General features: G+C 42.4%; 1 protein-coding gene across 1 annotated transcript; it reads right to left on the bottom strand.

Annotated features, from left to right (window-relative positions):
* Window positions 1-1,105: 1,105 nt before the first annotated feature.
* Window positions 1,106-26,441, bottom strand: LOC115248139 (WD repeat-containing protein 27-like). The gene is made up of 24 exons (XM_029831761.1): window positions 26,234-26,441; window positions 25,854-25,995; window positions 25,669-25,793; window positions 25,428-25,541; window positions 25,211-25,262; window positions 24,953-25,023; window positions 24,770-24,884; window positions 24,528-24,630; window positions 23,485-23,576; window positions 22,738-22,802; window positions 22,434-22,546; window positions 21,685-21,758; window positions 19,106-19,175; window positions 18,878-18,946; window positions 18,707-18,807; window positions 18,296-18,385; window positions 17,282-17,403; window positions 16,293-16,426; window positions 16,112-16,209; window positions 15,008-15,129; window positions 13,213-13,310; window positions 9,118-9,220; window positions 7,457-7,555; window positions 1,106-1,764 (listed from the first exon to the last, which is right to left on the bottom strand). The coding sequence occupies exons 1-24, from the start codon at window positions 26,369-26,371 to the stop codon at window positions 1,672-1,674; spliced, it is 2,403 nt and encodes an 800-aa protein (XP_029687621.1). The 5' UTR covers window positions 26,372-26,441; the 3' UTR covers window positions 1,106-1,671.
* Between the last annotated feature and the right edge of the window lie 1,528 nt (window positions 26,442-27,969).

The raw sequence follows: 27,969 nt of genomic DNA, 5'->3' as shown, positions 1-27,969 counted from the left end.
GTAATCATCTGGTCCTTGACCCATTGTCAACATTCAATGATAATTTAAAATCCGTTCGTAACTTCAAATTATTTTGCGAAAAAATTAGACGAACTCCAGCTGTCACGTGACCTCGCTCGGCAGCGGTAATTAATAGAGAACACTAACAAATCTCAGTAAAAGCAGATTCACTGCGAGCATGTTTACTTTGACTGAGGCCATAAACACAAGCAGGGATCAGGCTTATGGGAGTTCACTAGTTCATTATTGCACGTGCCCCGTGATGGGTGTGCTGGTCTTTTTTAGATTTAACGTCCTCACGAGGGAAAGGCAAGACTCGACCCTCGGTGTCCTTCCAAAAATGCTTTACAGTATAATTTACAGGAAATGTCAGGGCCCTGGAAACACTATATTTGAAATGTAGCTTTTGGTGAAGTGGAAAATTGCCAGATAAGTGAATTCTGCTCTATTCTAACCGCCCCCCCCCCCCTAAAATAAGTGACACATTTACTGCGTTCATATGTTGCCGGGGCACTTTGCATGGATTGGACGCAGTCTTCCTTCTGTCAGGGTGACTGACAGCGTTTTGTTGGAGATCAAACGTTGGATCAGTCATAATGCGCGGGTGTGGCTACTCTCGAGATCCTTTTATTTGCAAGTATAAACATGTCATTCTTTACTGGTGAGATCACCGCAGGGAGTGCTCCCAAAATGACACAGATGAGGAATGCGCGGGCTCACCAGCATATCGGTTTGGTGTGTGACTGCGTGTCTGCTCCAGGGAAGGGTTCTTTCATCCAGGAGAGGACACCTGCTGTGAGAGATACACGCTCACACATGCGTCAGACACCAGAAGACCCCTGAAAGTTCACCCAAGTCTGAGGAGAGTGGAGACAAGTCAGATAGCTGAACATCAGCACTGGAGGTCAGACACAGCATCGTATCCCTACTGCCCCGGGAAGAGGGGAACCTCTTTCCATTACGAAGAAACTATTGTCCAAAAATGATTTTCTCACTGTCACGACAGCATAGTATGAAAATTTGTTTTAAAAAAGGTTCTTAAGAGTCAGCAAACACTGTCATGTATGTATAACAAACGCAACTTTTTGGAAGCTTAATTGTCAGATCACCACAGTCTTTTTTTTATTTCACACCAGATTGCATCTGAAATTACATAAATTAGACGATTAAACTGAAGCAGATGTAGCGAGCAGGAAGTTTACGCTTTAACTAATGTGGATGTGTGTGTGAACAGTAGTAGCATCTGTGTGTCTGGCAGCGAAAGCGGTTGCACCCAGTTGATGTAATGGTTCTGTATTTGGAGTAATGCTCACAGGCACATGTGTAGCCATACGTCTATACAATACACAGAATAAATAATATCTACACATGACCGTCAGGGCTGTCGAATGAAGCAATGGGAGTTGATGACAGAACAATTTGGGACATCACAAGTCGTATTTCACAGCATTTGACTCTCTACTGCAAAACAAACCAAGTCTTCAGGGTGTAATGCCGGGTGGCAACATGGCAATCCCCTTTTACCGTGAACAATATACGCGCCCTCGCGATTGTCAGCCATAACAGAGCTGCGTGTGTGTCACTGGGTGCCAGATCAGGCAGAAACTTACACCATGCCGCTTAAACGACACTGTAATTGTCTCTAGCAGCAGTTAGCTGAAATGATGCAGCTCAGTGTGCGGCGGCGCTGGCGTCACGAGGGAGGAGGGCCCCACTGCTTGGCTGGAACAGTCTCAGTTTTCCATCCAGGGTCCCGGTCATCAGCTGGGAGAAAGAGGGAAAAAAGTGGGAAAAAAAAGTCACATTCGCGCTCAGATGATATTTCCCAGGCATTGCTTGCACATGACCTCCTCTTCCCTTTGGATTTCGAAGCTTTAGTTGCATAACAGCAACCAAGACTCCCACTACAAGGTCACCATTCAAATTGTGGAGCGCCCGCACCTCGACAGAGCCAGCACATTGCAAACTCATTAAAAATCGTGCATGTGCAAACACTTGCTCTATCAATATGGGATGCGGCGCAGAAGGGGAGGATTATCTCATCTCCAGTGAACAGCGGAGCAGATTGGAGGCAACATTACTTCAGAGCTCTGGCAGCCAATCACAGAAGAGAGCAATAGGAACCGTCAAACAAATGAGGCTTTAAATACATATTCATATCTGCAGCTGCTCCAAAGAGTCCCGCTAAGACCCCATATTAAGTCAAAATGAAATAATGGCAGCAGGCCCTGCAAGTTCCCTGAACCAGGTTCATGTGGCTGGTCACCTTGACAGTAACATGAACCTGAGAACTTTAAATCATTGGAAGTTTCAGTAAAAAGCTTGATAAAATAAGGCTTCCTGTGCTTCCTGTGCGGATCAACTAAAAGTGGAGGATAGTATGTTGGTATTCAAGGTTACTAACTGGCAGACTGCATGTTGCTGGCTTGCTTTGGGGGACAACTTCTAGAATTAATGACTAATGTTAAGAGCAAAATAACACCTGTTTATTACAGTAATTGGGATCTGTTTAACTGGAGCAGTTCTAGTTAATAGCATCAATGAAAGTGGTGTCCTGCGTAACCTCGAGCGTGTTTTCACCGTTACGTTGTGGCTGTTGTCCAATTGATGATGCTGTCTCTTTGTCTGATTGTGTTTCTTTTACCTATAGATGTCCCCCCCCCCCCCCGCATCAATAAGCCCTCTTGGCTGCAACATGAAACAAAAGTCCAACAAATCGCTAACAAAATAAGAGTGTTTGAATTTCAGCTTCTCCTGGACACATCAACGTTGGTTTTATGGACAGCAGAAATCTCTTTGACAACAGCAAGCAAACATATTTCAAGGAGAAACAATCTTTCACACCAGAAAGCAGAGCGGCTGAGTCGGGGAAAGGAGTCTGAAATGATAAGTCAAAAACCGTTTAGACTCCTCAGGATGCCGGTCTTTATTTATTGTGATACACTGAAGTTCAATAATCTACAGCATATTTGGAAGCTTCAGAATCAAATGGCTCAATCGTAATGTTTTGGCTTGGTGGCCAATATCATTTCAACATGTTTCCAATTCTCAGGAGTCTTTTTCCACCAACATTACCAAGAACCAGGAATTCATTACTCTCAAAGATCCGGGTAATCTGCGTGGTTTCAACCGCACCTCAAAGTTCATAATAATTTATCCAAATTAGGCTGCCGACGTAATGGAGTAGCGCGACTGCTTGTGGTGCTTCAGCTTCTTGCGATCCTGTTTAGCATTCTTCAACTTTTCACAGATTTTTGTGTGTTCCAGTGGTTTTTGAAGGTTTTGGGTAAATGACAAATTTGCTGCTGTGGAAAACGTCTCGCTCCACTATGACCTCTCGTTTCAGTCCAGCTGTCTCGGCACAGCCTCCGAGGTGTAAAAGACACGATTTAAAAGTCAAAAACGGTCAGAGAGCAGCTCGATTAGCAACCATAACTCATATGAGATATAGCTTCCGTGTTACACTGGGCTCTTCAAATTATGCAGCTGCTCCCATACTTTGCCTAGTTTTTGACTTGGTTTACATTGGATAAAGCCATAATTCACTGGCCCAATATGTTGGAAATTGACACAAATCAAAAGTTCAAAGGAAGCGCGGTAAATTATGTGCTGTCAATTCTCGAGGTCAGACGGTTCTTTCACATTCTGGAGCTCTGGAATACACCAAATGTCTGTCAACGCAGATCCACAGGAACAATAGCCGAAGCTTTGGAAGATATGAGGAGCGATGTGCTTCAACTCCAGAAGATATAATTAATCACTCACGTTCTTTGAGCAGAGTCAGAGAAAAATGCAAATATTTCAGGATGTTCGCTCTGTACGTACAAAGAGAGGAAGGAAGATCTACAGGAGCGATGGGAAAGGAGCAGATGGCCACAAGGGACGCTTATTTGATGAGTTTACAAGCACACAGACTCTCAGTTCATGCTAAGATGATTGGTGGTGACTTCTATGATTCCATGGAGATCGTTTTATCCTCACTCACGTTTATGCACTCGCAGACTCAAAGTCAACCTTGAATTTTTAATCCTAAACCTCAATTATATGTATAATATAGCTACATTCATTTTGTTTTACTTCAACTACTGTCCATTTGTAAGACAGCAATGGAAGATAAAGCTTGGCTGCGTTTACCTGTGTCAGAGGTCAATATTAAAACTGGGGAGAGACTTTTTTAAACAATAACAACTAATGCACCAGCTCCCAGAGTGTTGATGCTAACGATGCTAACGATATCCCCTTCCTTGAGCAAAGTAAAGCTGCTGCCTTTGCCCCGTCTCCTGCTGTCTACAGATATATGGTGTGTCATGTATAGAACCTTGGACAGGCTCATCTGGGTAAATGCAGAGATGCACATGGACAGATTTACAGTATGGACAGAATTAACTTAAGCTGTCATTGTTTTCCAAAACAAAGAGGAAGGACAGTCTCTGCTCCTAGTCCACTACTTGTCCTGTCCATGTCTAAGCTTCATTAAATGCAATTATCATATAATATCGTCACATGATCGCATGACCACTTAACAGCAGGCGCCCCAACTCAGTGTCAGCCATTCGTCTCCCTCCTGTCCCTGACATGCGTTGCTGAATAACGGGCAGAAAATAAGTGCCGACAACCAAAATCTAAACAGTTCATCTGCGGTGTCCATGGGGACGAGTGTGGAGTGTGAGCAAAGACAGCCATCCAGCCGTTAGAGGCCAGCGTGACAACAAAAATATACAGTAGTGCTGGGGTGGGTTTTTGGGTGGATGTGGCTCGAGCATGCTGTAACACCTGCAGGTCCTCCAGAGGAGAGGGCTCGCTGAGGCACAGCTTTCTTCCCCAAGTTTGAGGTGGATTTCTGGGTGCAGGACGGTTCTGTGCCAGTCCTGAAGCTCGGTGTGAAGTGCGTTAGACAAATCACAATTAAAAACTGTGTAAAGAGAATCTTTTTCAGCCTGTAGAAGGTCACGGTTTCTCGTTCTTTAGCATTGGTCGATCCCAGAGCCATCGGAGTGACATTATCCCAGATATTCACACTCTGGACACCGTGGTATCCTGGGAGTATTTCAAGTACCAGAACCTTTTCAAGTACAATAGGGAGAGGAAGAGAAGGCCAAATGAAATACAACACACGCTCCGGCTTCTTCCAAGAAGAAGTAAGTCTCTCAGTGGAAGACTTACAGAAGTGGTGAGGACAAGGAGGAGGTGAAGAATCAGAAAGAAAAAAACAGAGGGAGAGATTTGTTGGAACCAAAGAATGAAATGACAGAGTTACTGAACTCAGACAACAGCTCTACAAGGGAGAACAAGAAACCAAAGAGGAAAAGCAGAACAAAAAAAAAGGAATATATGAAGAACAGGACAAAAGGTGCTGATGTCAGAAAAGAAAGATGATGAGAGTCGATGAAAAAGATCAGGACAGGAGGAACTTCTGGAGAAACAGTGAGATGAAGAACCCAGAGGGGCCAAAGAGACATGGGAGCTGAAGGAAGAGCAGAAAATAGGAGAAAGTTTTGAAGAATAAAGATGAATAAAGATACTGCTTGTACACTTGAAACTGTAAGTCCACCTCGTTCCTTTAACTCACGGTGCCAAAGCACCTGGTATGTCACTCCCGAAGGGTCGTAGGTCATTTATTGGGGTCTATTGTCACAAAAAGGGGTGCGGATAGAGCGGTAGCATTTTCTAAGCTAACATGTCAGCGTCTCTGAGCCAATTCTCACCACTCGAGACGACTGCTTCCATGTAGAGCGTGGCGGGATGGTTCTGTTTAACCTCCAGGGGTGGTCCTGCCTTTAACAGACCCTAAGACGGACTAAAGAGGCCACATGACGGCTGATCAAAAACAAAGTGTCTGCACTGAATCGAATAGACCGCGTCCAGCTGTGCGCTAATTGCATTCAGACAACTGCCGGATAATCAGCCGAGCAGACATCGTAGAATTGTATCACTGATTCAATAAACTGCAGATTTCATGTTTATTGGTTCAACACATGTTCATTGTCCCTTGCAGTTGACCTTTAAATTAGAATCTGATGTGCTACAGAATTGAGGGAGGCGTTAAATGATCCACTCAAGCGCCCCATGGGATGCATCGCTAATTTTTTAAACCTTCTCCAAAGAGGGCACCCTGAGTATGCCACCCTCTGGAGCCCAAATTCCTGTTTTTCCCGTGGGGATCATGACTTCATGGCGCTCACCTCTTCGCAGATTAGTGCAGAATCAGATGAGTCAGACCAGCGGCACATATTGAGAACAGAGACAGGTGATACCCGGTGAGAAATGAAAAACAAAATGATATTTGGCAGTTGATGTGAAACCAAAAGAAAAGCTTTTGATTAGTTGCAGATACAGATATTTTGAAAAACTGATGAGATGACCATGTGGGAATCATTTTTCCCTTGTCAAAATCGAACCACTGAATAACAGTCAGTTGCAATTTTCATGAACTAATCTGTATTAATCACCCGACACCACTAGCGAAGGCAATCGTTCCAACTGCTCTATTGGTTTTAGAGTTCCCACTATAATGTTCCTGTCAACTAAAACCAAATATGCACTGAGAGCACAATATGACCGATGAAGTGTTTCTTCAAACTCTGCAGCTTATAGTTCAGTCGACAGCCGTGGATCAGACTTTCCATTGAGAGACTTGGACATCTGAATAAATCACTGTGAACTGAATCCATCCTTACGGACCTTTGCAGATTTATAACCTATGTCCAAAACACTGTCAGCATTAACTTAGATAAGACGGCTGAGTGAGGATGCAATGGATTATTTTGAAAGCTGCTTCTATCTAATCAAATTGTTTCAGACCAACTGGAGGGAACCAACCAGACTTTAGAACTCTTCTTCTTGCAACTTAAGGCCACGATTTTCTTCTGTCTTTCACTCTTTTATGTCTTAACATTGTCTGATCTGAAACAGTGAGAATCTTATCTGGTGTACGTTGGTGCAGTCGAGAAAATCGGCAAAACTGTTTTCCACAATAGCAAATTACATGGATTAGAAGAATCTATTACTCAAATGCCAATAAAGTGAAACAACTGGGATCCGGAAGTTAACAAGGACAGGACACGATACGTGTTTTGACAGGAGGAACCCCCGCGGGCAGCCACGGTCTTAAAGGTGATGCGGTGAACAAAGCGGGTCGTTTAGGTTTATGGCACAGAAGAGCAGCAGCCAGTATGACTGGACTATAAAGAGAAAACATTTACTCTGACTAGTGTTAGGAGGTGAAAACAGCCTCGCTTTGGGGAGATATTTACATTTTTGACACAAACACCGTCCCTGTTACACGGGGCCTCAGCACCCGCAACTATTTTGGGAGACTTAATTACAGAAAAAATATGATATTATTAAACATTTGCGGGTACTGTATAATGAATGCTAAATGTACTTGCCTAATTGCTGGTTAAATCCGGGTAATATGCAGCAACATTGAGTTGAGATGTTATCTTCCATTTCTTACCTGTGTCGTTGCTGGATGAAAGCCCACACTGAGCACTGGATTGGAGAAGTTCTGAAGTTTGTGGAGGTAGCCGCTGCTGCGGATGTCGTAGACATAAGCCTGAAACCGGAAGCAAGCGTGTCGTAAAGCAGAACCTGTTTGAGGGACTTGAAAGCATAATTCAATAAGTAGCGAGTCAGTGCTGATGATGACGATAACGCTCATCGTGATCATGTGAAGAAGATCACAGTTGTATCTTGACACACAGCTGTGAGATCATGATAATACAGCTGTGTCCTAAAAGAAGGTTCTGGAGTGGTTCTTCTGGTAGTTTGATTGCTAGAAATAATTCTGTTCTCACCTCTGACAGGCAAAACTTAGAATGCTAAGTACCACGATGCATTTGACCCAGGAGATCAAGGGTTTAAGTAACCATGTGTTCAAGTGTCAACGCAAAGCGCTTCGAAACAGCTTCTCGGGACTCAGCACGTGTTTATGTCGGCGTGTTCCGTCTGTTATCGGACACTTTTCTCTTCTGAACATAATGAGATGATGGTTTGCATCGCTGCCATGACCACAGATAAGCAGATGTGAGGATGTTTGTTACTTGATGATGACTCATCAGATTCCAGCATCTGTTTTATGTTATGATTCCTTACACACACACACACACACACAACACACACACACACACACACACACACACACACACACACACACACACACACACACACACACCAAGCAAGTGTGTGGATAGAGTGTTTCAGCCAAGGCACACGATGTTAGTGGTGCCTAATAGGAAAACAGGACAAAATGGTTCCTCCAGGAAAGCTGGAATTTCACCCCTCGGATGTATTAATTTACATTGACAGTAACAAGTAGGGACACTAAAGTTTTGGTATGAAGAATAAATGACCAGGCCTCCATCTCAACCAGGAGAGAAAAGGGGGAAAAAAAGGATAAAACCCCATTAGTTAGTTTGACAGCTGGAAATTACACCAAAATATTTACCACAGTATAATCTAATTGAAGTAGATCGAGAATTCTTCAAAAAAAGGCAAACGATCTCGGGAGTCTTTTAAGAGTTTTCCACTCCTCCCCCACACTTTTTTTTTGCACGGATGGGTTTTGATACATTAGGACAAGTACAAATGTGGTTGGCTTCTGGAAGTCCCACAGCGGTTACAATAATTGTGGTCTAGCTCCCAACTGTGCGCTTCTTCCCAATTTCCGCTGAATCCTTATCACATCCCCAAAGGGATGCTCTCGAATTTAATGCAGAATATTCTACAGAGGATTGTAACCAGCAACATGAGTGTAATGTTCCGCCGCTCCTGAAATGCACATACACAGGCGGAAAAGAGAGACAGATAAAGAGAAGGGAGGAAATGTCATAAAAAGGAGCGTAAGGCTGGAAAACTAATCATACGACTCCTCAACCTCAACGTTCAGATGTGATTTATACGGAAAAAAGTTTGACTGCGCATGAAATGGTGGAGTCAAATGGAGGTATTCCTCATCCTAATGAGGATGAAAGTGTTAGAAAATGTCCCAGTACGAGGTTAAGCAAGCCGTAAAAGATATACATTAAACCTCACAATCATTACAGGAGCTGATATGACAGCGGTGTGACTGGAAAAGCGTGTACGGGATCTCTCACTGGGGAAAGCCATTCTACTTACGCAGTTATCCTCCGAGCCCGTGGCAATGAAACGACCACATGCTGAGATGGCTGCTGAGCACGGGTGGACGCGATTTACATGGTTTTCGTAGCGCCGTGTGCACCTGAAGGAGAGATGCACATGTGAAAACCAGTGCTTGCTTGGTTAATCTACCTATATGTATTTATGTTTCATTGGTTCCTGCTGGAAATGGATCGAGACCTTCCATGTCTCTGCATACTTCAGGGAAATGTGGGAGTTTATCCCCAAATTTCGGAAGGGCTTTTTACCAGATATTACATTTTTGACATATTCGGACATCTTAAACTATTTCAAACAATTGCGTCAACCTTTAATCCAACCCTAATATGTCTATTGGTGCATTGATCCAAGATTTTATGATCAAAAAAGAGGGAACAGAGGGCCAAAAATGAGTGAGAGCCAAGCAAAACAGAGAAAAGAAATGGTAGCATAAAATGAATGGCCCCTTGAGCAACTTCTGCCTTGTTTGTTTTGCTTTTCGACAGCATGTAATGTCTTTACAATGCCACTAACGGCCCAGTGGCCCCTCAGTGACTAACACATTGGCAAGGAAGTGTTTGTGAACAGGAGGGGGGGAATAGGGGTTTCATTCGCATGCTAATGCCATTAGCTTGGACTGGAAGCAGGTCATATTCTTTATGGGCATAAAGAAACACAATATGCCAAGAAAGAAAAGTAAAAACACGACCAAGCTATAACAGACAAATGTTTGAAGCCTGTAAAACTGAAATGTTACCATACCTTTCTCAGTGGTTTAACATTTTGGAAAAATCGGGCAACTAGCATAGCCTAACATTTTAGTCCTTGTTTCCATTGATAAGTGCACCAAATTTGGACTGAGCTGGATTATGACACCTTTTCACCACCTTTGTGCAAGCACAAGAAGATGGATGAGTTTTAAAACCATTTGCTCTATATTTTGGAAGCTCAGCTGTATGGCCTGTCACCGACACACTAGTGAGAAGCAGTTTAACAAGTTAGAATAAACACTTAGCTGCTTTTCTGGGTCATCGTGGAGATCTAATGTTTTGACTGAGCAGAAAGGAGCTGGTAGGCCAAATCTCCCACACATATTTTCTCAGTGCTGTCTTTGCAGCCCAGCCAGCATTGGCTGGATGACTAATACAGGCCGGAGGGTGAAGGTGGGAGTCACGCAGTTATGGGATCCATCTGTGTACTGTTCATCAATCATCAAAGTGATCGAGGCCTTAATCAGAGCTTATTATTTGTATTTTGCTCTGTCGAACTGTCAGAGCAAATCTGGGAAAAGCTTGCATTTTTTCTTGCACTATTTAACATAATTAAAAATAATAACAGATGATGTGTATTTGGGTCCGCGCTAACCTCAATCATACGATAAAAATTCCTCGAGTGGACTCCATCAGTCCGCTGAAGACAGATTTTGCCTCTGTACTGTGTATTTATAGAATCAGCTGTGGTCTGATTTCCATTAAACGCTGCTGTGAAATATAAACGCTCTAACCTATAAAAAAAGACCAAAAATAGCAACTGACAGAGAGTCCTGAGGTAGAAAGCAGTTTGGTAGTCATAAAGCCAGGAAGGACTTGGTATTTCAGCAAAGGATGATGTCAATTAATGCCAATTTTCCTTTTTTTCTTCCCCACGTCATAAAGGTCTTTGTTCCCCTTGTTGTGAGGTGCTGAATAGAGGGAAAACGTCTCCCATCAAACGTTGTGACTGCAGTGGTGAGCAGATGTATAGATCTGATAGATGTATGGGCATGTGGGAACCACCTGGATGTAGTCACCCATGCTACACATTGTCCGCAGAAGGCTTTAGAATCTGACACAGATACAATTTAGAGCAGATTTATGGCTTCCAGTGAGTCAGCTGAACACGGGAAAAGCACAGACCTGCTTTAAAGTCCGGCGATTCTTTCATACAACACACTCAAAGTTTACTGGAGAAAAAAAAGGAAATTAAAAGAGCCAGATTCATACATGAATGCCTCTCCCCTCAGAGGGCCTGCATCTCTTGGACAACCAGAAATTGGCCTGAAACTAGATAAAATATTTATCAGACAGTGATAAGGATGACAAATAAAACAATGGAGCAGTTTCAGACATGAAAGAATGAAGCCTCAGAGCCAAAAGAACCTCCTGGAACCCAAAAGAAGCCCTCTTGGATTATCGGCCTTAAATGGATATCTGCTACTAACAGCCCAGACAGAAAAAAACAAAAAACAGCATCCCGGTTTTGTTCTAGTCAGCTGGAAGACGAATTACCGATTTACTCATTAAATGTGGAATGTTTGTGCAGAAAAGATGCTGAGGCAAACGGATATTAGATAATCTTACAGGCTTTGGGACAGCAAGTGATTAAAGGAGAAAAAGGGGTTCTCATTCAATGCTTAAATGTTTTTTTTTTGCTTTTAGGTAACCTGATAAAGCAGCAGATCAAGGATAAAGGGCCAATAGATGTAGGACATGTCCATCTGCAAACTACAAACAGGCCGTCCTCAGTCTTTTTCTCATTTGTGTGTTGCAAGCAGAGAATAAATGAAATCATTCAGACAAACCTCATTCATTTCCTTAAAAACAAAACAAACAAACAGTTTATCCATAGTGAGCTTTGCTATTTTGCAGAGTAGCATGTGCTAATCTCCGATTCTTTGCCTGACGATTAAATCCTGTTAATTATACATGAACAAAGGCGCACATTTGAGCTGCGGGGGAGCACAGCTGCACATCCCTGTGCGATAAGACAAATCACAGGCCGCAGATAAAAAGTGACAATGCGTTTAGCAGTAGATGGGACACAGATGTTCACGTTTGTGAATCACGAGTGAGGAAAACATGAAAGATACTTGTACTTCCACATTAACACACGGCAGCTTGAATTTATTTATGTTTAACTCGGCAGACTTGCTGACAGGGCTGCTCAGCGATCGCCGATTACTGTTTCACGGGAACGCTCCGTGACGCAGTCAATAAAAGGAAAATCTTGTTACATCTCGGCTGTGCTGCCACAGGCTGCTGGACCCCAGGAACCAGCAGGGAGACAGACACCTGTCAGGTGATCACGCTGCTGTCTCCCTGCTGGTTCATGGAGGCCTCTCTCTCCTCTCCTCTCCTCTCCTCTCCTCTCCTCTCTCCTCCCTCTCCTCTCCTCTCTCTCCTCCCCCCCCCCCTCCTCCCCTCCTCTCCTCCCCTCCTCTCCCCCTCATCTCATCTCCTCTCCCCTCCCCTCCCCTCCTCTCATCTCCTCTCCCCTCCCCTCCCCTGCTCCCCTCCCCTCCCCTGCTCCCCTCCTCTCCTCTCATCTCCCCTCCTCTCCTCTCCTCTCCTCTCCTCTCCTCTCCTCTCCTCTCCTCTCCTCTCCTCTCCTCTCCTCTCCCCTCCTCTCCTCTCTTCCCCGCCCTGCTCCCCTCCTCTCCTCTCCTATCTCCCCTCCTCTCCTCTCCTCTCCTCTCCTCTCCCTCCTCTCCTCCTCTCCTCTCCTCATCCCTCCTCGCCTCTCCTCTCCTCCCTCTCCTCTCCTCTCCTCTCCTCTCCCCATCCCCATCCTCTCCTCTCCTCTCCTTCCTCTCCTCCTCTCCTCTCCTCCCTCCCTCTCCTCTCCTCCCTCCTCTCCTCTCCTCTCCTCTCCTCTCCTCTCCTCCCCTCTCTCTCCTCTCCTCCTCCTCTCCTCCTCCTCCTCTCTCCTCTCCTCTCCTCCTCCTCTCCCTACCTCCCCTCCTCTCTCTCAATATCCCTCTTCTCTCTCTCCTCTCCTTCCTCTCCTCTCCTCTCCTCTCCTCTCCCCTCCTCTCCTCTCCTCTCCTCTCCTCCCCTCCCCTCCCCTCCCTCCCCTCCTCTCCTCTCCTCTCCTCTCCTTCATGCAGCCTTTCTCCGATCAACATGATCACTCCTATACAAGCACACAGACCAACAGATGTGTCTGCTCATTAACTATCAAGGTAAAATGGAACACTTGGAATGAGGGCCTACGTTTTGTAATGGAACAGGCACGAGGTCGGGCTCTTTTATCACACGGCTACATGTGAAGGAACAGAATCTGTACAACAATACTGAGTTGAACACAGTGAGCGGTCTGATTTTTGAATAACACAACCTCAGAGTGCGGAGATCCCAAATCTTCACACCATCTGTGACTGCGCTGGTGAGGAAGAGGTTGTATAACTCCGGCGCTTGCGTGGTGAACACGGAGCCCTGTGAGGTATGCAGAGAAAATAAAAGTGACTAGTCAGCACATGCTTCATTGAAAAAGGCTGTAAATCATCTCCTCTTCCAGTGTTCAGCATTGGAACAGTTGGCTTTTTTATTTCCTCACATCCTGTTTTATGAAATGTTATTTTATTATTATCATTCCAGGTTGTATTGTACCTGGAACTTCACATTAAAGTGACATTGAAGACAAGCGGCGCCCATGGGGGATCAAAAGATGGGAATTGCGTCATTTTTCTTTCCAACTTTTATGCACCACATGGAGATGGGCTTTAGCTCAATAAACAGATTTTCCATTCCACATATACACCTAGTTTATGGTAGTCTATGGGTCTCATACCAAGCAGAGAAGAAAGGGAGCAAGAGTGGCAGTGAGGGTGTTTCTTGTTTGGATTTCCATGAGGAGTGTCAGAACGGGAGTCGGAGAAGGCATTTTTAGTTTAATTTTCCGAGAAGTCTTCTGCCCTGATGAGTTCCAGGTGAGGATTGCTCCGGAGATGATGGAAAGTTGCATTTCCTGCAGGAGTGTGTGCACGGCAAGGAGACTGCAGTAGGGGAGGGAAGATGGATGTGTGCACAGTCTCCGGTCAAAGGGGGGCAAACCCACTGATCTGCAGGTATTAAACCTACAGGCATCTACAGGCCTCTGGGCACGCAGGTGGACGACCCCACAGTGACGTAAGAGCCAAGCTGAAACAACACACCGCGGACTTTCGCACAATGTACGGAGCGCTCGTGCGACAGAGAATAATAACAACAATGTTTTGAAGGAGGACCGGCTCCCCGTGTGCTGCTGAAGGGGTAAATGCCTCTAATCCATGTCAGTAGCTGCAATGTGCCCAGCTAATCCAGGCTGGTCTGAGTCAAGTATGCACAGGTTAATATTTTGGGGTCAGTGGGTACAACGATTTCAAAAAACATTAGATAACCAGCTGTGGGGTTGTATTGGGTGGGGGGGCGGGGGGTGTGTGGGGGGGTACCACCTAAATTACTCATATTTTTATGTTAACTGATGACTCTGTACATTCTTTATAGAACTATAATAAACTTGGTGAAAAGGCTTAAGCTCCCTGCTTATTAAGCAACAGCAAATTGGAGTCACATTCATCCAAAACAGTAAAGTGGGAGTAAAACCACATAAACCCGAAATGCATCATGGAACAGCATTTTTTTTCAAGGCTCCGATCCAAGGTGGAATCTGCTGATATCTCCTACGGCAGTCTTAATCCTGTTTCAGTTGGGATTTATATCCAAACCTTTAAAAAGATAAATGTAGCTGATGATGGCATGTCCTTTGGACACCACAAACTTCTTCCTTCACACCACAAAGTCGCACTTTCCCCCCATAAAAGCCCCTCTCTTATGTAACTTACACAAGCCTGCAATAGCTTATGTAACATTACAATTTCTGCCAAATTGGTGGAAATGGGTCCTACGCAGTGTTGCCAAATCAAGCAAATTACTCACTGGGTGAGTAACACTGGAGGCGCCGGAATTGGAATTTATCATAAATTGCAATCAAGCTAAAAACGACGAGGAAAATATCTGCAGCTGATTTAAACAAAATGTAGGATATCTATATGTGGCTTTAGTGTGGTTTGTTGAGGAAAATTACCCTCGCTTTATGATAATGCTTGTTGATTAACTTTTAATTGTTGAAAAAAATGTTAATTTGAACTTACTTTATTGTGGGAAATGCAGTGGACGGCTCTGCTGTGGGCATCGGGCAGCACTGCGGCAACTGCACCTTTATTCATGTCAAAGACCTGAATGGAGCGATCTGACCCCCCCATCAGGACTACGTCTGAGTCACAGTTAGGAAAAAAACAAATTGTGGCATTCGATTGTTATTTTTGAACAGAGATATATGTCTCCAACAACTCCAGTACGAGTGGTCATTTTCTTTGTATCTGCTGACATTGGCCAGAAAAGCTCTTGCTGAGCTTGAGCAGACATCCATCAGTTTGCTTCCAGGCAGTTTGGCTAAGATTTCCATGACACGGTCTTCTACACTCACCCACCACAGTGTGAAGTTGCCTGGTCCGATCCTTACTAAATAATGCCGACAAATCCTGTTTTAATGGATTCATCTTCGTAAAACCCTTTCTGTTCCTGCAGTCATGGACATTAACATTCAGAATGACAGACCTGGCGACCCTGAATGAACTCGGTTAATTCTTAAATCTAAAAGAAGACAAATAATACGATTTTTTTTAAAATTACTACATTACCAAAATGAGAGAATTGTGGCTGTAATTCAGTTTTCTTTGGTAAACTTTGGTCAATTTGGTGTATACAACACAAAGAATTATTGGATGTAAGCCTTTCAGGTTTACAGAACTGTTGTTCAGTCTTGGCTGACACATCGTTTGTACCATTCTAGTCTGAAATGTAATTATTGTGTATCCATTTTCCATCCAAATGACTCCAAGCCCAGTGAAAAATCCCTCCTTCTGCAGCTCTGCTTAGTTCAGACTTCTGTGCATAAGATTTATGATAAAGTATGTCCACTGTCAACCTAACAAGGTGTTGCAAAGCAGACATTTTTTGAAACATTAAAGACATTTGACGGATCTACAGGTTAAGCCAGCGATGGAATGCTTTCAGGCAGCATGTAAAGGCTTCATGAAGCCCTGGCTGATCGCTGTGGTTGGCTTGTAAGTGGGCCAATGAGATTCTCCAAGCAAAACTACTTAAGGTTCACTGTGCCCTCAATGACATCTCTGCACTCCAAACTCTAATATTCCTCCTTCAGTGCCAGAAATAACAGCAAAAAAATAGGATACAAGAGAAGAAATCATTGATGGAAGACATAGCAGTGATGTTTGTTGCAGATGTGCTTTCAAAGCTTCCTGCCAATTTGACGACACTCCGTTTCTTATATCTAAGAGGAAAATATAACGCACCGTTACCAGCAGAAACACTAGCACACGTACACAACCAGACCTGATCATCACTTGCATTTACCTTTTGATGTCATCGGACGACGTGTCGATGTTATACAGGTACAAGTGCAAAGAGGGTCCAGATGCCAGAAGCAAAAACTTGTCGAGGTAATAAAACTGAGCACTTTTAATGGGTTTAGAGAAGTTGCTGTTGTCCTGAAGGAATGGAAGCAAAGGTTGAATCAGTTTGAACACAATATTTGGGCCATCCTACATGAGAAAATGCTTTCCTGTTTATTTAATATGACAATCTGTTATGTTGTGATACTACAAATGTCATTAATAATGTAATCTTTTCAAAGGTTGAGATGGAATGAACTTCTTAGCTCGATGAACTGAATATCTTTGCCAGCTTGGTCCATAAGAACATTGTGCAGCTCATACAGACCAAACCTTTCAAGGGTATCACTAAATGGAGCCAGAGATGTTGGCATCAGCTACAGGAGGACATGGCAGTGGTATACTGACCCACTTCCCACTCTTCCCATTAAACACCAACTCCAGAGGTATAACCAAAATTGCAGATGTCTAGTAGATACTTTTAATGATAAACCAGGTTTATCGTTCCTATATTTCAGTCTTTCCTACACAATATACGTTTGTTCTTTGGAATTTTACTTTTGTAACATGTGCTTATGAAGAAATGAATCTGTGTGGCAAACCACTGTGAATACAGAAGCAACCGCAGCTGTTATTTAAGTGTGGCTTCCTATTTAACAAGACTACAATTAGGGACAAGCTCCAGTCGTCTTTGTAGACAGGAGGCAAAATCTATACAGGATGTGTCTGTGGCTTGGTTTTACTTTTGACATAGTTTGAGACTCGAAGCTTTGAGCGGGAGGAAATAGTTACAATATGAGGTCACTTTGGCTGATCTGCATTTTACTGTTTTGTTTATGGTTAGGACTTGGATTTAGAATTATAAGTGAGGGAAGGTCTGATAAAGGTTTACACCAGATATGTGGCACTGATGGTCAAGACTGAGGGGGAAAGGCTGACTGGGACTTTTACCATGATAATGGCAGGCTCAGCTCTGCTGTGGGTCCAGACTCGGAGAGAGCCGTCCTCTGATGCACTCAACCACCAGCGTCTGTTCAGGCTCCAGCTCACGCTACTCACTGGTTTGTCATGGCCTGAGAATAAAGAGACATTTGTAATCTATCTGGAATTATTTTGGATGACTACAAATTTACTTTTATGGTGTTATTCAGTGAATCGGGCAGAGCGAGACACAGAAGAGGCTCTCAATGACCTATGGGTCACCTTAAATCCGTGCTCTTATCTCTCCTGCCCCCTTGTGGACACTTTTTGTTTTCCTACGAGCCTCAAATCTAAAAGTCCTGCAGACATATTGTTGAATTTTATGCCATATAGAGGATCAAAACCTATGCATTTAAACAATTTAAATGTTAGTGTGTTCTTTCAGTTTTTGAAATGCAGCAGCTATCACTTTGGGTGTTCAGCACGTGCCAAATTCTCCAGAATTTTGTGGAACCACACTTTCCGGCTGTCACAGAGGTCCAAATCCAGACATCTGAAAGTGAAAGCTGAGCAACGGAGTGTTTGGATCTTCATGCACTGTTTCATCTCGGGCCAGCCGACCGATTTTTCAAAGTGTTTTTGCCAGAATAATCCAAATAAAGTAAAACCTAATTCATATGGGGGATGACCTTTTTAGTACTAACCTCTGTCGGCCCTTCTGTAAAAAAAACTGGCAAAGAGAATTAAAGAATCTCAACTGTGTGCAAAGCTTATTAATGCTTTATGGCCCTTTTTAAAAATAGAAAAAGAAAATCTAAAACATACCAAGTTCGTTAATATACTGTCAGGTTATAATTAAATGGACAATAGTGCTGTTTTAAATACAAAAAGTTTGTATTACACATATTAAAACCAGTTAAGCGATTAGGGCCCTTTACTCCGAGGTCCTCTGACTGACTACTCCTTAGTTTCATTATAAAGTATTGGATTATAAAGGAAAAATGAAACACAATCATTATTTGACTACACTTCATTTTCAGATACCTGAGTAGACCGTCGGACTGCCAGCGAGAGAGCAGCTGTACAGCAGAAGCGAGCTGTCTCCGAGACCACATAGGATTTGTTTCCCATCACCTGGGGAACCACAATAACGTTAGATAATCTTAGACTGAAACACTAGACAAGGTATTGCACTACATATTTTACCACCGGCTAAGATTTGTTGTCAGTTTCTTGCCAGTCCTAAATTGTACAGGTCCCTTTGGTTTGACAGTTGCCGGGCAACAGCCTTCTGTAGCATGAATAAAGCTGTGGTAAAGGGGTTTACACTACCTCCAGTCTGTATTTATGAAATCGACCCTTTTCGCTGGAATCCATATTTACTGGCTCTTTAGTTATATACTGCGCATTACTGCACATTTTATGGTCAGTGTTTCAGGGGCCAAATGATCCCACCTGAATACTGAAGGCAGCAGACGGGTTTGTTGCCAGTGCTGACGTCAACCTGTGGAACGCTGGGTGCAGCTGTGTCTGCTGGATCTCTGTGGAATACATCTCTTTAAAAAAAAAGAAGAAAATAAATTTAGTAGTGATCACTTTAAAAATGTTTTCAATGATGGGACTCACATATTTCTGTTTGCCTTCTTAGAAGAAGACTTCTTCCCAGTGTTTGTTTTAGGTACAAACAAGGTTCTTCTGAAAAGTAAAACCGAGGAACAAACATATGAATAAGACCAGCTTGGAAACGACTTAAATGGCTGTAAAGTCTGCCGGAGGAGAAAAAAGGAAAGTAGATATTTTTATTTTTTATTTAATTTGTATTCTTTGCACCATAACTGTGCCTTGTGGTCTTACCTTGGGGCCTGGTTGTACCCTGAGGATTTGATTTTTGGGTGGAACACCAGAGGCTGATCCTTTGGACCTGCTGTGTGAAACAGATATGGTGGTTAGTAAGAATGACAACGGCAGTCGCTGCTCTCCCACCGACAAACCTGCAGAGTTTACAATATGATTCTTGGGCTACAATTGCCTATTACAGTGCAATTACACTATAACAGGACAGAAGGAGGGAACTCTATTGGTTAGGTCCTGCTGGGATTGTTAAGATCATCGGCCACAGACCGGGAACGGCTGCACTCTCAGCTCCCCGCTGTGCTACACTGAGCTGACGTTTACAGTAAAATATGTGAGGCTCTCAGTCACATCCTTGAATAGGAAGAGAAGGAATATGATATGAGTGATAATTTAGGATTAAATCGCAATTGGTAAGATATATATATATACGCTACAGTTCAATCTCCATTTAACCTTCGCGACAAGAACGAAGCGTGAACAGCCGACGGGCCAAACAGATCAATGTAAAAAACAAACTGCAGCAACTTGGTCAAGCATGAGACCGACATCTCATGCGGTGGCTCAGATCCATCCTGATTTATCACCAATCCCAATAAAATTAATGCCATTGAAGGCAAGCACATCTGGACCAGGTTTCAATCCCATTTAGTTCCCAGCTGTGTTTCATACTCGTGTGCAAACTGCTCAGTCACGTTTTTGTTCGATTTTGCATGGAATGTAACGTGACTGTCAGATCAAACCCCGGAATAGTACCTGCATTCGTCATGCTGCGTGGTTAAAAACAGAAGCATTTATGGAAAACCTGCCTCTTCTCCACTCCAGAGTCTTTGAGCAAAAGCAGGTTATGTGCAGAAAAAAGTATTTAACAAAATCCCCACTCCAAAAAAACCCGTTTCTTGGTGGCACAATCACCCCCTGCTAATAAATTATGGTCGTTTGGCTTTATGGGGCAGTTAGTCTGATAATGTACGCTGACACGGGATTAAAAGCTATTTGAACCTAATTGAAACTGTATAGTCAAATTTCCAAAATGGTTCACGTTTGTGTAAAATCCCAGCGGGGCTTGTTTTTTTACAGCGGCCGTCTCATTATGTGATACTTAGCCCGCCATTAAGAACCTGACTCCAGCCGGTGCACACAGTTAAGACAGCGAGGAGGATAATGTGCTGTTCTCAACAGGAGGTCTCAATCCAGCGGAGACATCATTTACACTTTTCAGCTGTACTGTTGTACTCAGGTGTACTCAGATAAGCCCTGGGACTGAAATTCATAACTGTCGGACTGTTGGAGATTCAAAACGTTTGAGATTCAAAACGTACGTGACGTCATGTCGAGTGTTTTCAATGCTGAGCAAAGAGCCAAGAGAAATATTGAATAATCCCAACCTCAAATATACCATGGCGATGATATCCAGCATGTCTAGAGGGTCTGTGCTATGATTTATCATCTTGCTGAGGAAAAAGTGGAGCGTGGAGGGTGCAGATAAAAATGTATCGGAGGCACTTTAAATGAAAAGTACGGTAAGAAGAATTATGGAGGAAACCCAAGGGTCTGGCAGAGGAAGAAATTGCAGAACAAGGTGACATAAATCATGTTATCCCTTAAAAATGTGCAGAAACACACAGGGGAAATGTAAAAATTAAGTTGCATTATATCTTATCTAACACGAGATGTTAGCTTCATATTTACTGGATAATGATGTAACATGTGAAGTTGCCTTAAAGACGTGACTATTGGAGGAATAGAGGGAGGCAAAAATTATTTTATTTCAATTTAGAGTGCACATGAAAATTGCATAAGAGCTGTGTTGCCCTGCTGTGTCGGCAACCAGAGCTACATAACTTCAAGGTCAAACCCAATCTAGGTCTGTCCTCGTGCACCAACTCCGTCTCACATCTTTATGTCTGCTAGTAGGACTGGCTAAAAACATCTAGAAAAATCAGATCTTTAAGGCAAATTTGCTGCAAAGCAACAGGATTTCAGTCAACTAAGTGGAATTTGCACTTGCACTTCTGTAAGTCAGGACAGTTTCATTTTCAGGGTCAGAAATTCTGCAGATATCCTTCCCCAGCCATACATGCTTGGAAGGAAACATGGTGAAATCCTGTGGCTTTTGGGCTGACACTGCAGTCACGCAGCACTTTCAGACTCCCCTGAAAGATCCCCGACGGAGTTTGACACTGGCAGCTCCCACAGCTCCAGCTGGGAGATGTCTGGCTAACATTAGCTTCCTCAGTGCTAACTGGTGGAAAGAGCGGCATGTAAACCACAGCTCTCCATGCTGTAGGTCTGCTGCAGAACCTGCCAAATTCTAATAATAAACACTATACCCACAAATATGCTCGCTCTCGTCCTGAAAGAATATTTCCCAATGGTTATGCATAGTTAGAAGTAGCAAATAAAAACAGTAAAGGAATCTGATCTAACTTTAATGTCAATTCTAAACACAGTTTAATGGAATTGCCAGATATGATGTGAGCTACAAAATAGGTCATTCTTTGGAAATCTAGAACCATCAAACATGAACATGAAGTAAGTGAAGGATAAGGGAAGGTTCATATGAGTGCAGGGATGCTGACCTTTCTTTTTCGGATGGATGGCCTTTCTCTCCGTGAACTCAGCATTCAGGGGGGATTCAGGCAGCGCAGGAGAACTGGAAACAGGAAAAAGAAGGTGGTGGTACTGCTGAAAATAAAGGGAGGCAGCATTTTCCACCAGCATGGATGACTAGTCCTGCAACCTTTCAGTACCAGGATATCGCTGACTGGTGAAAAAAACAGATGATGGCAGGAATAGTTCCAACAGACCAAGTTAATATGGAAATGTAAGAGTCAGAGGGAGATACAGGCTCAAAGCCAGCTGAAAAAACAGACTCCATTCATGTATCCTATTGCTGGTGTGGTTAGCTGACCCGCGTCTGAAAGAGCAATGTGCCTACAACATTTTTAACAAGCTGACATGGTGATGTTTTGGCTCCCAATCTGGGTCTGTGGCTGGAAAAGAGTGAAAATATTCTGTATTATCATTTGATTGCTATTCATTCTGGTAAATAATTAGCATTTGTTGAAAATTTGGGAAAATTCCCAGCCTTGATTCTGTAGTAATGATTCTATTGATTATACAGAGCGTTGTTATAATTTATAGTGTTGTTTATAATGTTTCCTGAGGGAAGCTTATCTAAACATGAGCCAGGACAGTTCTTTCCCATTCAGAAGCTCTTCCATCGACTGCTTCGTAAAATAAATAAAGAGAGAGAGAGAGAAAAAGAGTAAACGGACGATTTGTGTGGTTTTACCTGTTGTAAATTGGGGCTTAACCTGAGTTTTACCTTGCAAATACTGATAAGCTGTCATCACAAATCCAGATCCTTCCTAAATCACAAAGATTAAACTCTAGCAGAGCCACACATGGAGAAAATAAGGAGCCCACCAAAGTCAAAACCTGAATGACAAAAAAAAAAACGAGTGACCACTTTTTTTTAAGTGTATTTTTATTATTTAAATAGAAAACAGATGAAACAGATTCATAAATAGACATTTATAAATACAATAACCCTCAATGCTATGTCCGAGGTACACTGAACGTGACCTGTATCTCGTCCTAGTTCATTAACAATTGTTGGATTTACTCACAGAGTTGTTGCTTCCTCCAGAAAGTGCCCATAATCCAGCCATTGTGATGCTCAGGTTCGGGTAATCTAGAAGAATAAACACTATTCAGAGATACTGTTCACTGTAGATCCTGGATTCATATTCATGACACTATCGCCTCTATAGAATCTGCATTTAAAACTGATTTGGCTGCTTGATGTGAGGAGCAAAGCCTTACAGTGAGACTTTTAATGTATATTTGCCATTATTGTACATAGTAATAACACTGTGACACATAAATCAATCGCTAAACATTGAATCAGTCTGACTACCACCAAAGGAAATCCCAATGAATTTGTTTTCTATTGGTCCATTCACAAACCCCAGAGTCAAAGAGGGACATGCAATGATAAAATCTGCATGAATCCATCAATTATAAATGCATCTGTGTGCTACTGATCATTTAAAAATAGTCCTGGGACTAAAGGGAGACAGCAGGTTTTAGATGTGAAGGATATGCTAAATGCTAAGCAATCATCCCAAAGTTTTGGTTTCAAAAACAACATTCCAGCCTGCATGTTATATAAATAATTATAAATATTAAATATTACAAGCGCACATCAAAACCGTCTCATCTCCATAATGCTAACCTGATGACAGAAGTAGTGTAAACACTATATAATAGTACTACAGTTTGTGTTATTGCACAACCAAATGGGCCACGGTCTTTTAAAGTCAAATACCTTCCTTTATGAGATGGTAAATGCTTATTTTAGTTCCACACCCTACCTGCAAAGTATATTGCTGTCTGAAGTTCCGAGGTTGCCAGATCTATCACATACAGCCCATCAGTGCTTCCAATACACAACCAGCTGTTGCCCCTGCAGGAACCCACACAGAAACATATGGAAAAGACAGAGGTACGGGAATTCCCTGGGTTTTAGACCACGTTTGGAGGGATGGTATGACCACAGAGGGAGCCATGTGAGGGATTGTGAAGCGTGCATGCCATAGGACTACAGCTTTACATACACTCAGGTTTCCTTTTCACTTCACGTAGTCTAAGCGCTGAAGGGTTTTTTAACCACACAGCAAGATGGGAACATCTGCCCCGCGGCAGACGCAAGAGGACTACATGCTGCTATTACCTCATTGTTGGAAATCGTTTTATTACTTATTGCTCAATTATTCTCATCTGCGTCGGTGAAAACATTGAGAGCCTCTATGCGCGGGGCTTTATTTGATTTTTTTTAAACGGCATCATTTCATTCACGTCTATGGTCCATTTTACGGCTGCAGTCTTTCAGAAGGCCGCGGGGGGCAAAGCCTCAGAATCACCCTTCCCTTCAATTCGTGGTGACCCAGGTTCGACACGGCTACCCAGTGAGTATGCACTGGTTAAAAAAAAACCAGGCAGCTGTGGATATTAAAACGTGTTTATTAAAGGTCACCAGAAACAATGCAGCTGTTGCTGTGCCTTTAAACATGCCCCGAGGTACAGAAATTCCGTACGCTGCGATCATTGCTTTGATTTTAACTATGACGACCTGATGTGGAATTCATTCCAGCTGCATACAAAAGCATATCTGTGGTGTGTTATTATTCTCTATGCGTTGATGAGAGGGGTTTGGCAGAAATGAGCCTTCGGTGACAGCACATGTAAACATTCTCCTTTGGTAGAACTTTGTTTGAATGGCTTTTATAAGACTCTGCTTGGTTGCATACAGCCGAAAACTCAAGAGGAACACAGGAGAAACCGAGGTGACGCCTGAGCACATAAAAACAGATCCAAGGTTAATGAAGGACGTGCACTCGGACGTGTCCTTACTCACCTGTTCTGTTCATCGGTGGCATCATTGCAGAGGAAACATGAAGCCATTTTAAGGATGGGTTTTGAAATCTCCACTTTTCCTACGGCCGACTGTTCTGCGTTCCCTGGAATCATCATCAAACGCGGCAGGACATTCATCATTTCCATAGTCATCATCACATATGGGAAGACATTTCATTAAAACCATTCAGCTACCCCAGCCTAGAAAAGCTCTGCCACTGTTTTGTAGGATAGATAGATCACCTGTTTGGTGGCTCACAGACCCACTACGACCTTTATATCTTTTTTCCAGCTTCTCAAGATCCATTTTGGTCACCAGGTGACACTTTAGGTCATCGTGTAGAGAAAAGCACCATACCTGTAAGGAAGAGGCAGGGCACAGCTGTATCTGGTGATAAAGAGAGGCTGCGCACCTCAGTCACTCACCTGGCCGTCTGCGGAGCCCACGATAAGATGCCTGTTCTCCTCTCGGAATAAAACGCTGACCAGTGGAGAAGCTGATTGGATTAAAAGGTTAAACTGAGAGGGAGTGGGATGATTTTGATTCTGTGTTAGAAACAATGGCAATTTCACCTGTGTAAAGTCAATAGAGGTGAAGTATAAGCCTCAAATTAAAGATGACCAATGACACAATAAGATACTGTTTGCTATAGCAAACATATGCAGTGTATTATGATGTCATACCTGAAAGAACGAAAGAATCATAGCGAACAGCAGCATCTTTAAAATCCCACACCTACAGAGATAAAGTGCATAATGTCTGGTTATAGTACTGTATTCGCTGCAGCTTCATTACACTTTGAGCAGCACTTGGAATTATTATGTTAACAGAGATTATTGCCATGAAATCAAAATAAATACATGTAAAGAAATTGTTAGAAAAATTCTCAAAAGTCGTGACCTTAAAGGTTCGGTCCTCTGAAACGGTGACGAGAACATCTTTATTCCACGGACAGAATTCTGCTGCAGTTAAAGGTCCAAGATGACCCCTTAATGTTGAAATCACGCTTCGGTTCTAATAGGGAAAACCAAAATACCAACATGACTTCTATACAGGACAATACAGCCTATTTGGCGTCGGCCCATTATATGAAGAAGGTGCTGTTGGCATCCCAGGAAATTAAGTGCACCGTGTGCCGTACCTTGGAGCTTATAACATGGATAGTTGTTCCTGAGCATGCAGCCACTCGTTCATCAGAGAAACAAAATGAGAGATGGGTGATTTCCCCCAGCAAGGTCCCGATAACTGTTCCTGTCGCAACTTTACCTGCGAAGAAAAGTGTTAGTGACTGATTCTGGCAAACACTGAGGGACATTGAGATCTTACCCTCTTGGATTCTCCTTTGGCAGTGTTCAATATCCCAGACAATAACATAATCAGAAGACGCAGAGCACAAAAGAACCGGTCTGCTTCCTTTTCCAAATGTCATTGCATTGATTTGACCGTGGTGGCCAGTTAGCAACAGGGGCTGTCAACAAAGGAATTCCAGCAATGTAATCATAATCTATGGCTAATTTAACGGTAATTACCACAGCAATCATTTTCAAGAACAATAATGTGAAATCAATAGAAGTAATAAAAGTTTACTTAATTGCAGATTCAATTAGGGCATTTTTAAACATACAACAAATCCAAAATGCGATATACTTCGATTATTTTGCTCTTTAAAATGATTGTGTAATGCACTGTGTGATGTGTTACCAGACCTTGGATTCTGTGTCCACGTTATTGTAAATCATCATGTCTTTTCCGTGCACTGGCAGGCCACAGTAAGACTGACAACAAGCCACCTGCTGGTGTGATGGAATCCCATCACAAGTCAAACTTAGTTTTTCAGTCACCATTTCCGCGCACGTAAAGTCGAATTAATAATATCGAGCCGCCTGTAGTTCTTTAACTCAGTTTTGGGGTAGACCGTTTCTGTATAATGTGTTGCAGGTTGCTAAGACAACGAAGGGAACTCCTTCTTCAGTTTTGTCTTTGGGACAGCGTATGTTTAAAATGACGCAACACTGCCCTCTGTCGGTTTAATAGTGCTCTGCACCCTGAATTACCAAACAACACAGAAGCACTTGCAGAGCGCAGACCTCCACTGTGCAGCACATAAATGTGACTTACACCTGTAGCACAGTGATCAAAGCCTCCTGGCCTGTTCTGAACTTTATAGTTCGCATCGCACAAACGGTTTCAAACCATAGACAAGAGTTAAGACTTATGGCATGGTTTGGGGACTTTCATTGCCACCTGCTGTTTTAAAGGATGAATTACCCTTCTCTTGGGACCAGGCTATGTCCTGGCATTTGTGCATAATCTCCAACACATGTCCAGGTGTTTTTGTTATATATATATATATATATATATATATATATATATATATATATATATATATATTTTAAATTCTGCATGAGAGCTTTTTTTAAAAAAAAAAAAAACAACAACTAAAGATTTATTTGTAATTGTATTTGATATATTTGTAAGCTTTGTTTCTCAAGTAAGATTTATGAGAAATGTGTTCTGTATTTGTATGATATTACTGTTTTGTATTTACAAAGCAAGCCACATTCGTTAATGGTGTTTTTTGGTTTCCAAACACCATTGCTGTTATTAGGGACTCCTGTGACATCTGTAAAAACATGTTTGTTAAGTTTTGGCATGATTACGCTCCATATTGCACCTACTATATCTGTTTATTGTTTTTCTGTTTGCTTCTCTGTTACAGCCATTGTTATTTGTCCACCCTTCTTTGAATGCTTGTTAAATACTTTCCATCACATATTTACGTTTTGGTTTGATTCTTTTATTGCTTTGAATCCAGCAAGTGTTCTGTTTATTCCAGTTTTTTCCATTTAAGGACAATAAAATCACAACTTATTTATTCTTGTAAAAACAGAGATAAAAAATATATTCAATCTGGAAAAACAAAATGGTTTTTGAAATGAAGTGAAATAATGGCAGCAAATCTTTTTTTCAAAATAAAATAAAAGAATATTTTAATATCTTTAATGTCATATTTCTGTCTCGCTCTCCTGAGTTTAGATTAGATTAGATTCAACTTTATTGTTATTGCACATGTACAGGTACAGAGCAACAAAATGCAGTTTAGCATCTAACCAGAAGTGCAAAAGAAGTGAGGATAATAACTTAATAAATCATGAGTTTCAACGCATGATAGCGGTAAGTGACCATATAAAACTTACCTGCCCATTTCCATTTGATTTTTAATATTGTCTCGTACAAATATAAATGTTATTATGGTCGCAGATTGTATTTTATTGATCAGGGGGCCGCATTTCAAAAATACTGATCAGGGTGACTGGACACACTGTTCGTTATTATTCTTATTCTTATTGTTGTTGTTGTTGTTGTTGTTGTTGTCAGACAACGTTGTTTTCACTGTATTGTTTGCTAGAATAAACTTTTAGTATTTTGTTGTAATTTTGAC

Source organism: Takifugu rubripes, unplaced genomic scaffold (genome assembly GCF_901000725.2).
Source record: "Takifugu rubripes unplaced genomic scaffold, fTakRub1.2, whole genome shotgun sequence".
NCBI classification, from domain to species: Eukaryota; Metazoa; Chordata; class Actinopteri; order Tetraodontiformes; family Tetraodontidae; genus Takifugu; species Takifugu rubripes.
The sequence above is the reverse complement of the archived record's forward strand: the minus strand, read 5'-3'. Positions and strand labels throughout refer to the sequence as shown.